The sequence below is a fragment of the Pezoporus occidentalis genome, unplaced genomic scaffold, assembly GCF_034315485.1.
Source record: "Pezoporus occidentalis ecotype Australia unplaced genomic scaffold, CSIRO_AGI_Poc_V1 ctg117, whole genome shotgun sequence".
Taxonomy (NCBI): domain Eukaryota; kingdom Metazoa; phylum Chordata; class Aves; order Psittaciformes; family Psittacidae; genus Pezoporus; species Pezoporus occidentalis.
The window spans coordinates 2,811,102-2,823,387 of record NW_026912961.1 but is presented as its reverse complement, the minus strand read 5'-3'; the positions used below and the strand labels follow the sequence as shown (position 1 = coordinate 2,823,387).

The 12,286-nt window shown below is 41.2% G+C and overlaps 1 protein-coding gene across 4 annotated transcripts in view; it reads right to left on the bottom strand.

The window, feature by feature from the left end:
• Window positions 1-4,057: 4,057 nt before the first annotated feature.
• TLE1 (TLE family member 1, transcriptional corepressor) overlaps window positions 4,058-12,286 on the bottom strand; it is a 75,955-nt gene continuing 67,726 nt past the window's right edge. For all 4 annotated transcript variants that reach the window (XM_062640860.1, XM_062640868.1, XM_062640877.1 and 1 more), the window contains 4 exons: window positions 6,556-6,703; window positions 6,014-6,164; window positions 5,157-5,233; window positions 4,058-4,999 (listed from right to left, as the gene is read on the bottom strand). In XM_062640860.1, coding sequence (XP_062496844.1) covers window positions 4,892-4,999; window positions 5,157-5,233; window positions 6,014-6,164; window positions 6,556-6,703 — 484 coding nt within the window. In that variant the 3' untranslated portion in view covers window positions 4,058-4,891. The remainder of the gene's footprint in view (window positions 5,000-5,156; window positions 5,234-6,013; window positions 6,165-6,555; window positions 6,704-12,286) is intronic.

Here is a 12,286-nt window from a genome sequence, read left to right as displayed (position 1 = left end):
ATGTTCAAAGCACAGGTTTTTACTCATTTAGAAAATGTTGAGTGAGCAAGCTTTTCTCCTGTACAGTTGAACAGAAATTTTGAGTAAACTTCCCAGAAATGTCAGTAGTCTCACAAGGCAAATTTTTAAAGCACCCAGTTCCTACATGTCTGTTTTCCCCTACAAAATCTACTATGCTGCACTAAGCACTTAAGCTGCAATCGGACATCTGGGAGCATATTGCTGAAAATGGGATTATCAATTGCTGGAAAGCTGATCTTGAGCTACAAAAAAATACTAGGTAATGGGAAATACTGAAAACTGGCTGTGATTTAACCCTCTTTCCTCTTGGGATTAGATGACTGCTTATGGATGTCAAAGAAATGCTCGCTTCCAGCTCCAATACACATCTCAGGTGTCACTGAATTACTATGCAGAAACATCTGAACAACTCAATGTTGACATATGTCAGTGAAATGTGCCATCATACTGGAATCTCATTCTAGGTGAATTTTGCAGTTTAGGTATCAGGTGAAATCTAAAATGTATGTGTGTGCATGTTCCCATCCTTCCTTGTCCCCACATGTATTCCACGCCATGAACCGTTTCTTTTGGTGTTCATTGGGTCCTACTCTGAGCTGCTTCACCTTTTCTATTCTGTAGTAAAAGAAATCTCTCTGGAAGGACACTGTAACTCAAGTCTTGCATAGACCTACATTCTCACATTCTCTCTATACACTTGTGGTTAAGGAAAAAAAAAAAAAGCCCAAACAAAATCCTTTGAAGAGACAGCACAGTTGGAGTCAGCACAGCTTCTCCAGTGAACTGGCTTAACGGCTAAACAATTTATCAGTATTGTTAAATCTGAATTCAGTACTCTTCCTTAGCCTGGAAACAATAAATTCCACCCTTCTTACTTGCTAGAATGGTTGAAGTTCCTCACCAACTCAATATTGTACCAATACAATAGAAAATATGAAGGAGTACTTTAACCAGACTACATGATCCCGCAAGCTCACAAGTGCAGCAGCCTTTCACAAAAAAAACCTAAACCAAAACCAACCAACCAACCAAAAAGCAAACAGCTGGTCAATCTGAGTTTAATTTACTTGAGTCACTTAGACACTTCTGAAAATTCTACCTGCATCACCAATGGAAAACTGTGACAGAAAAATTATGGTCAATTGTTTATACAAAGAAGTATGCATGTGATCAGATGGCAGATTCTATTTTGATGTTTATATTAAAAAAACCACTATTTTAACAGTCTGTGCATTTCATATTTGTTTCGTGCTCCCTCCGCCCTTTAAAGGGGCAAAAGCTTTTCAAATGCCAAACAACTTTGAAAGAATTAATGTGGATAAAAATTCTCTCTCAAGGCTTGTGGGTTAATGTCAGGATCTTTCCTTGTAACTATAATCCAAGAGGTATTCTGACATAGACAAATGCATTGTGTGGAATAGTATCACGATTTTTCTGCACAATTGATTTATAAAAGGTTTTGCCTGGTGCACATAAAACATATATATATATATATATATATACATAACACCTGGCAAAGGATTTTGTTCAGTTGAACTGGTATTACCACAAATGTCCTCTTCATCAGTTATTGTTTGCACTGACATCTAGTACATAATTTGTAAGGATTCCCTGCTTCTATCTGGCGCTAGTGTTTGCCAGACCTGCATTCAAGTATCTCTGAACACTGAGGACCACCCAGCAAACAAATACTGTCCCAGGAAGGGGTAATCAAAGGAATGTTTCAGGATTGTAATTAAATTGACACGCACACACACACACACAAATAAATTACCTGCACCATAGTTATTGATGTACCTCTTTTTTTCCATGTGCTTTTCCTAGTGCCTTTTCTGTTAATGCTGGTCAGGGTTGGTCTGCTTCTTCATTCAATATACAATTATTTTCATCCACTACTTTACACAGCACTACAAGAACTTATGGAAGTTTTAAGCTCTATTAGTTTTAAATCTTGTACATAATAGCATAGACTAAGATGCCAAAATTTCACCAAATGTATCTTTTCATTAAAAATTACATCTGGTGGAACAGGCTTTACTGTTTGACAAACGAAAGACAAAAATTTCATGAACTGCAAGTGAAACCTGAAAAAACATCTGGAGAGGACTATTGTATGCTGCATCCCCAAATTTGCAGACCCAAAGCTTAAAGCAGGTCTGACTGGGGGAAAAAAAATCCTTCTTAATTACAAAGAAATATATGGTACAAATATGATTAAATTCATTCACACACATAAATAATGTCCAATTCCATAACTTCTCTGACTCATTGTGCATTCTGGAAGCTAACAAGAAAAGACAAGGTATTTCATTATTTTCCTGATACTATGATTTTGAACTTCCTTATTGCAAAGAGTGTGGTCTTCCTAACAACCACTATGTTGCAAGTTATAGCAGAACCATTATATAAATGTTCCTGTGATACCAACTTTAAAGAAAGGCAAAAGAACATCTATGAAGTAAAAGCCAAGGTGACAGCAGTGTGGCAGAAATCCAAGTCTTCCAAATTTGCCACTGCTGCTAAATAAAGTCAATGATCACTGGCAGAGTCAGACATTTGCAAAAACTTCAATATGAAAACATGGTCAGTGTAAAATTCAAGTATCCTAGTACAAACTCTCTTTTTAAGATTTCTCTTTTTAAAATGGCATAGCACTTCACTGTGTTTCAATGTATCAAATACAATTATTTCTTTGAAAAGCATTATGATTCTCCTTTTTGTGTCAGTATGTGTGAAAGAAACATGACCACCACCTAAGCTGGGATGTCATTTTCATACAGATTTCATACTCACAACACAGCAACAGACAAAGATACAGATACATATGGATAGAACACTAATTTTAAATGTCTAGGAGACCAGATTATCCTGAATGGTTAACATTTTACATTCCAAATGCAAGGTTAATGTATTAAGGCTATTACAATTCTAGATGTTATAAAACTGGTTTCAGTAGAATGGTCATGAAAATTGAGAAGAAAACTGATGTCTCTTCAGACAGGAAATAGAGAGAAAATTTGCGCCCAGATGAGAAATCTCCTATCCAGTGAATGTATCTGTCAGTCAAACTTGTTTCTTCCTAGTTACACGTCTTTAAAGACCACAGATATAGGCCATTGTCAAATTCTAGCAAAATGAGAAAGCAGCTCTTCACGGATGAGTCTCCCAGTTTGTGTAATCTGAATTATTTGTTCAAAGATACCTTTTCGTTCATCTGTACTCTCATTTGGCAACAGAAATTCCAATTAAATTTCAGAATGTAGGAAATATATGACCCTCACTGGTGCAACAGTTAGATTTGTCCAGCACAACATGGTAGAACTCATTAATCTGAAAAAACATGGTTAGAATAAAATGTACACATTCTCTCCTCATTCATTTCTCGAGTACACCACAAAAACTTGAAGATGCATAGCTTTGGTAACTGGCTGCTTAGCATGGCTCTCCACCAATGTCACACTGATTGAACAGTGGAAAGGACTGAAAGATTGTTCAGTACAAATATACAGACCCTGTAGGCCCGCATAACATGGGACACTCAGGGAATTTAATTCTAATTAATATGTACAGTGGATTAGTTTAGTTAAAAATAAAAATATTTCTTTGTCAATATTCTCACAAGAAATTAAGAAGTGAGTTTAACTTAATTCAGGTTAATCCACTTCACTTGCATCCCTGCAAGTATCTAACATTGTTTTAGGTGATTCCCTGTAAAACTAACACTTTTGGTAATTTGATTAAATTCACCTGAATATCTAAGCATAGACACATTAAAAAAGAAACAGTCCTTAACTACCACTTCTCTGTAAAATATTAACGATGCAATTTATCTAACTTTGATTAATCACAGACATCCTCAGTTAATGAATAAAAGCTCTGATGTACTTAGTTGAAATGTGGTTCTTGTATGAATTCTGTTCAGCTGAGGGAGAAAAGTGAGGGAAGTCACTCCCTCTTCCAGAGAAATGACCAAATGAACTATGATCAAGCACGTATTACTGTATCTGCCAAAGAACATATCCATGGGACATCAGAATAAACTTAAACTGCACAACTTTGTGAAATGTTCCATTTTTATATTTACACTATCATTAGTACAAAATTGCCTTTTAAGATTTCTGTAGCACAAGACAGTATTCTACTGGACTTGATACCCTAATACGTCAAAACAACTACTTTGAAGTATGATAAAGGAATCTAGGAAGAGTTATAAAGAATAAGACACCATTTTCAAACTATACATACTGTTTGCTTTTGCTTCTAAAAAGGTACTTATATCCCCAAAAGGTTTTAAATTTTAAATAAGCAGGGTAGGCAGGGAGAGGACGGGGGGAAGACTGGTTGTTGGTACTAAAGCCTTTACTGTAATAAACTAAAGATATTTACAATTTATACAAATGCTTGACCTTCAACAAAAATACAAAAACATATCACAAGATGCAAAACCAGAAAACAAGTTCATCTGAGACACCACTTCTCTACACAGGACAGAATGCAACTTGAACTGCACAGAACAGAAAAGTATTTATCCCCCATAATCAGGCAATGAGAACAATTTGCATGAGGTTACAAAGAAAGAAAAAAAAAATAAAAGGCTCCAACAGTCTTCAGTAGACTCGGCTTTTAAAAACTATGTCAAAAACCTACGCTACGTCTGTCCATCTTGCCTCTGTGTTCCATTTGGTCCACGTAGCCAATATTTAGTTGCTGGATGTTGCCTTCTATTTTGAAAAATTGGAGCAGGTTCATGGCAAGGTCTGGAACCTCAGTACTTTTGTTCCTTTTTAAAAGGCAAAACTTTTCTACTTCTACAATTAAGAACAATTTTGGCCCAGTTCAACTTTTAAAAGTTATATCCCCATCATATTTTTCAGTAGATAACTTCATAGACTGTAGCCTTTTTGTCTCCAGAGCCAGTGACTATGTACTTATCATCCACAGAGATGTCACAGCTAAGCACTGACGAAGATTCTTTGGACTAGAAGAAAAATAGAAATATATTACATAATTTAAAAAAAAGTCTGTTACCCTCATCTCAGCATCCCAGTTTGGGTAGAGATGTAAGTGAAGATATCTGAGTCCGCTCTTGGGACTCTGGGTGTTCTAGTTATCTTTAAAATCATCATCATCCCCACCTGAAAGATACTGGCTCCGTAAGGAGTTCTCCATGCATTAAGAAGGTTATCTTTCCCAGTACTGACAAACCATTTACCTAGAATATAAAACAGAAGGGCTATGAAAAACATGAAACACATATGGATTTTCAACTCACACCTATGAAGTCTTTTATCTAATTCCTGCTGTAAAAGTTCTCACTACTAATCACATACTTTTGCTTACAATCGGTGTGGACACTGATGCTTTTGTAGCGTGTTAACATATTAGGAAATCCCTAGATTCTATAAATTGAAATGTTTTTTTTGCACACAAATCAACCATCACAGCAGCTTTTAGATAAACAGATGGTTGTTTGTAGGTAAGTACCTTTGAACTCATAAAGCAGAGATATTTATTCATAACTTAAGAAACTGAGATACACTCCTGCTATGGAGAGTGGCCTGGCCACATGTGCACCTTGAGGCGTGTAACACTGACTCCTCCCCAGTGGTTTGTAGTTATGATACTGTTCTGTGCTCTGTTAATTTTTAGCCTGTCTGTGCTGAGGAACATAAAGGTTTCACTTACACTTCTACTTTGGAGACGCTAATTAATTTGTAGTACGCATACTGGAACAGGCTGCCCAGAGAGGTGGTGGATGCTCCATTCCTGGTGACATTCAAGGCCAGGCTGGATGTGGTTCTGAGCAATCTGATCTAGTTGAAGATGTCCCTGCTCATTCCGGGGGTGTGGACTAGAATATCTTTGAAGGTCCCTTCCAACCCAAACTATTCTATGATTCTATGATTATCGAATGAGCTATGACTATGTATTAACGAATTAGTGAAACATGAACTAGACCCTGACTGCCAGTTTTGTGTTCAGTGCAACTTACCACAGTAAGCAAACTTGAGTGACAATACACAACTCTCATGAAGGTGCAGTTGATATTTGTCTGGTTTATTTACATGTAGCACTTCTACGTTGCTGCTCTCCATTCCCACAGCTAGCCATTCCCCAGTAGGACAATAACCAAGGGAAAATATCTGAAAATTAAATAACATTTACACTTATTTTTTTTTTCCTACAAATATTTTTTTCTACAGTGATTAAATTGACTGGGAGAGGGAGAGAAAGAGCCAAATAAATTCACACTGTTCAATAGCAAGACTGCTGTTCAAAATTCAAGTGACTATAAATAATTCTGATCTTACATATTTAACTTAGAGTAATAGGCAAAGTGAGTAGTGTCAAGCTATCATTTTGTTCTGGAAGCTCAGCATATGAAAGCTCCAAAATATTGTGTTGTAAGCAGCCAAAAGGAAGAGCGGGAACAAATTGCCAGCTGCACTGGGCTCAATCTCAGCTTTCATCCTAAATGTTTCCCTCCCACCTTCCCCTCTTCCTTCCCCACACTGTAAGAAAATCCACGTATACCTGTGATGTGAAGTCATGCTGTTGTAGCTGTCTTCCTTCTCTCAAGTCCCAGGATCTGACAGTGTTATCCAAACCTCCCGTCCAGAGCTTGGTACCATCGTTAGAAATGTCAATACAGCTGGCTCCATCTGTGTGGCCCTGGAATTGCCTGATAAAACAAACCAGATTGAATAATGATTTCCTGCCAGAGCTCAAGGTAAACACTGTTGTGGTGTTAGTTTTGGACTCTCTGTGTCTGCTGATGGGTAAAAATCAGCCCCTCCTTAATTTTTACCACGCATGAAATACATCAGTATTGCAAAAACATTTTCCAGGTGCTAGGAGAAATTAATTACATGATGGTTAGCTGAACAAAAGCAAGTACTTCCGATCGGGTTTTGAAAGCAAAAAAAAACAAAAAACCCCAAAACTTGGGAGAACAGTAAAGTACAGTAACTATACTTCAAAGCAATTAAGACAACTCAGATTAAAACAAGTGCTGAAAGAACAAAACTCCAGTTTCAGAACACAGCTTCTGTATTTTTCCTTGGCTGCAAGTCAAGATGATAAATAAAAGCAGACATATTAATAGAAAGGGATTCAGATAGAGATCCAGACAGTTAATCACAAGCATTGCTGAGTCAGCAAAGTTGCATACTCTGTGGCAGACGATCATAAAAATCTAAATGGTGTACTTCGTTCTAAAAACTTCTCATCAGTGATTCTCTGTCTTCAGCAACCAGAAGGTCATCTCAAGTCTTCCTTAACCCTCCGAGCCTCCTGCATTTTTCATCAGCAATTAGCACTAGGAAAAATCCTGTGACTCAATGTGAAAGGTGGAGGGCGTGGGGAAAAAGACAACTAGCTTGGGAATGAAGCATATGAATCACCACATAAAGGTCATGCCACACATTTTGTTTTGCAGCTCTGGTCTCAAAATACCACATGTTATCAATTAGCAAGATCAGTCAGCAAGTGGTGGAACACCTACAGCAAGCATCTAAAAGGCAAGACAGTCACAAGATTGGGTGCACCTTTACAGAGACCAAGCACACAAAGGGCAAACTGAAGACTGTATATAGCTAATATCTTCTTTGTTCAACAGAAAGTAAAATTTGCATGTACATTAATACAACTCTGAATATAAATTTAGGATAATTATTGATAAACGGAGTAAAACTGAAACACAGCAGATGAAGCAAATTCTTCACTGTTTGCATTTGGAACTTTTAAATTATCATGACCTTTCCCAATTCAGGCTCTCTCTTCTCGTATGTCATGGTTTAAGCCCAGACAGTAACTCAGAACCATGTAGCCGCTCACTCACTTTCCCCCCTTCCTCCAGCCCCACTCCCGGAGGGATGGGGAGGAGAATCGAAAGAATGTAACTTCCACAGGTTGAGGTAAGAACAGTCCAGTGACTAAGGTATAACACAAACCACTATTGCTACCACCAATAATGATAATGATAAGGGAATTAACACGGGAAGAGAATACAACCGCTCATCACTTGCTGACCAATACCCAGCCCAACCCGAGCAGTGATCTAGCCCTTCTGGGTAACTGCCCCTAGTTTATATACTGGGCATGACATGCTGTGGAATGGAATACCTCTTTGGCTAGTTTGGGTCAGGTGTCCTGTTTCTGCTTCCTCCCAGCTTTCCCTCCTCCCTGGCGGAGCATGAGACACAGAAAATCCTTGGTCAGAGTAAACGTTAATGAGCAGCAACTAAAAACATTGGTGCTATCAGAGCTGTTCCCAGGCAGAAAGTCAAAAAAACAGCACTGCACCAGCTACTAAAAAAGGAGAAATATGATTGCTACTGCTGAACCCAGGACATTATCCACCCCTTATTCCACACCATTCACATCGTGCTCAGATCCCACATTTTCAATATAACATCACTCTTATCTCGTATGCATACCCATACACAGAAAGAGATAGATTATTCCCTAGTGCATGGACCAATCCCTATAAAGCTGCTGAGTCCATCTGGTCCATGATGTCAGGCTCCATCTCTTGTAACAGTCTTTCAGAGCAGGAGAGGCTGTGTGCAGTGTTGGACTGTTGCCTGCTGATGATGCCGCAGAACTCGTCTGGTTTCATCAAAGTTCAGTTTTTGTTGGGATGACAGTTGGAGGGAAGTCAGGACCAGTCATTGGTGACCTAAAGACATCTAGTTGGTGGGCTATAAAATTGCTACATAGCAGGCAACAGCATACAATTGAGTTCATTGGCTGTTTTCCCCTAAAATCAAATCCCCTTGAGGTATACATCGGACTTCCCCATCTTCCCGCATTACCCACCAAGTATATTTGGGTCCCTGAGCAAAACCAGTCCCATAACTGGGTTTGCCTTTACCTGAAGCAGGAATAACCCAGACTGTCTTCCCCAGCAAATTCTTTATGTGCACCACAGGAACTTTGTCCCCTTCTACAGTATGTAAAAGTTCTGACTGGGCTGGGCCAGCCCTGTTGGCAGATCCATCTTAAGGCATATCAAGGATAAGAGGGTTATGAGGGGCAGTCAACATGGCTTCACCAAGGGGAAATCATGCTTGACCAATCTCTTAGCCTTTTATGAGGAAATAACACGGTGGATGGATGATGGCAGAGCGGTGGATGTGGTCTACCTTGACTTCAGCAAAGCTTTTGACACAGTCTCCCACAGCATCCTCACAGCTAAATTGAGGAAGTGTGGTCTGGATGATCAGGTAGTGAGGTGGACTGTGAACTGGCTGAAGGAGAGAAGCCAGAGTGTTGTAGTCTATGGGGCTGAGTCTAGTTGGAGGCCTATAACTAGTGGAGTGCCTCAAGGGTCAGTACTGGGACCGGTATTATTTAATATATTCATCAATGATTTAGATGAGGGAATTGAGTGTACTATCAGCAAGTTTGCTGATGACACTAAGCTGGGAGGAGTGGCTGACACGCCAGAAGGCTGTGCTGCCATCCAGCGAGACCTGGACAGGCTGGAGAGTTGGGCAGGGAGTAACTTGATGAAATATAACAAGGGAAAGTGTAGAGTCCTGCATCTGGGCAGGAACAACCCCAGGTTCCAGTATAGGTTGGGAAACGACCTGTTAGAGAGCAGTGTAGGGGAGAGGGACCTGGGGGTCCTAGTGGACGACAGGATGACCATGAGCCAACACTGTGCCCTTGTGGCCAAGAAGGCCAATGGCATCCTGGCGTGTATTAGAAGGGGGGTGGTTAGTAGGTCGAGAGAGGTCCTCCTTCCCCTCTACTCTGCCCTGGTGAGACCGCATCTGGAATATTGTGTCCGGTTCTGGGCCCCTCAGTTCAAGAAGGACAGGGAGCTGCTGGAGAGAGTCCAGCGCAGGGCAACCAAGATGATTAAGGGAGTGGAGCATCTCCCTTATGAGGAAAGACTGAGGGAGCTGGGTCTCTATAGTTTGGAGAAGAGGAGACTGAGGGGTGACCTTATAAGTATCTATAAATATATAAAGGGGGAGTGTCACGAGGATGGAGCCAGGCTCTACTCAGTGGCAAACAATGATAGGACAAGGGGTAATGGGTACAAACTGGAACACAAGAGGTTCCACTTAAACTTGAGAAGAAACTTCTTCTCAGTGAGAGTGACAGAACACTGGAACAGGCTGCCCAGGGAGGTTGTGGAGTCTCCTTCCCTGGAGACATTCAAAACCCGCCTGGACGCATTCCTGTGTAACATTATCACAGTATCACAGTATCACAGTATGCTGGAGATTGGAAGGGACCTCAAAAGATCATCTAGTCCAATCCCCCTGCCAGAGCAGGAACACCTAGATAACGTTACACAGGAATGTGTCCAGGCGGGCTATCTAGGTGTTCCTGCTCCGGCAGGGGGATTGGACTAGATGATCTTTCGAGGTCCCTTCCAATCTCTAGCATACTGTGATACTGTGATCCTCTGGTGTTGACCAACCAGGTGGCCTTTGGTAAGTGTGTATCCCAATGCTTGAAAGTCCCACCACCCATTGCTCTCAGTGTAGTTTTTAACAGCCTATCGTACCGTTCGATTTTCCCAGAAGCTGGTGCGTGGTAGGGGATGTGATATACCCTTGCAGCACATGTTTCACACTCATGAATAACTTGGGCAATAGTGTCCATTGTTAAGTCCACCCCTCCATCACGAGCCCATCTATATGTTGCATCTCTGGCCTGATGGCCTGAAGTGTCATGGGCCCACCGGGCCAAAAATAATTCACCTTTATGTTGCCAATCTAAGTCCATCTGAGCCACTTCAATCTTAGCTGCTTTATCCACTTGTTGGTTGTTCTGGTGTTCCTCAGTGGCCCGACTCTTGGGTACATGGGCATCTACATGGCGTACCTTCACCACCAGGTTCTGCACCTGGGCAGCAATATCTTGCCACAGTGCAGCAGCCCAGATGGGTTTACTCCTGCTTTGCCAGTTGCTCTGCTTCCATTGCTGCAATCACCCCCACAGGGCATTTGCCACCATCCATGAATCAGTACAGAGGTAAAGTACTGGCCACTTTTCTCATTCAGCAATGTCCAAGGCCAGCTGGATGGCTTTCACCCCAGCAAATTGACTCAGTTAACGTCATGTTGACAGGGATTAGTCTTCATCACAGGAGCTGGAGTAAAATCAGCTCTTCCACTCCATCTGGGAGCCTGTTTACCAGAGACTGAAGCAGCAGCTTTCACGGGATGATCAGCCTTGACCTTTGTTCTCCTCTTCAATTCACACACCCGTTCCTCCAAATCTGAGGTAGGTTTTCCGTCCCACTTCTTCATGTCTACTCCGTGATCCTGCAGGTAAAACCACAGGGAGGCCCGTGGCATGCACCTTCTATATCTTCTCTCTCGAGCAGTAGGATGCCTTTTGTTAATAGCTGAGACGTGTGTTGGTACATGTGGGGAGATGGATAGATCAGATAGATCATCTCTCAATTGTTTGAGGTCCTGGGACAGTTTTTCCACAGCTGAAATGATGGAAGGGGTGAGATTGTCTTCGAACTCTCGGGGTTTATGAACCATTTCATCCACTGTTAGTGGTACTATGTCATTCCAGGTTACTGTTGCCAATGAATGGGCATATGATGACGGTGCATTCCGTGTAAATTTCCGCCACATGGGTCGTGTACATTCAACTGCATCTGGATCTATGTATGCATCCGCAGCATTCATCTTGATGTGATAGATGATCTCTACAATGACTGATTCCCTCAGAGACTGGATGCCTTTCTCTAGAGTAGTCCACTTGGCTGAACGACTCATAACATTGTCCTTGTATGGAAACCTTTCTTTTGCAGCTGCCAAGAGCTGCCTCCAAAGGCTGAGGGTCTGTTTCTCTCCTGCAATTGCTTCGTGAATTCCCCCTTCCCTAGCAAGTGATCCCAGCTGCTTGGCTTCCCTACCTTCATGAACTGGAAGTTCGTGACCGTCGGCCCCATTGCCCCAGCATCGGTGCAACCAGGCGATGATGTGCTCCCTTGGTTGATGGGTAAATTCTTTTCACACATTACACAGTTTGGTTGAGGTCCGAGGTCGAGAAGTCACCTCCTTCTTCTGATTCATGTGATGATGACTTCTGACCAGATGCTGTCCAGGGTAGTAAGTGCATAGCCATTGCTTCTTCATCTTGTTCCTTCACCTTTTTTTTTTTTGCTTTTCCCCTTGTTTACAGGGGCAACCGATATCAGTACGAATTGATCCTCTGGTTTAGCTGCAGTGATTATCACTGCAGTTGGAGCAGCTGCAGTGATTATCACTGCAGTTGGAGCAGC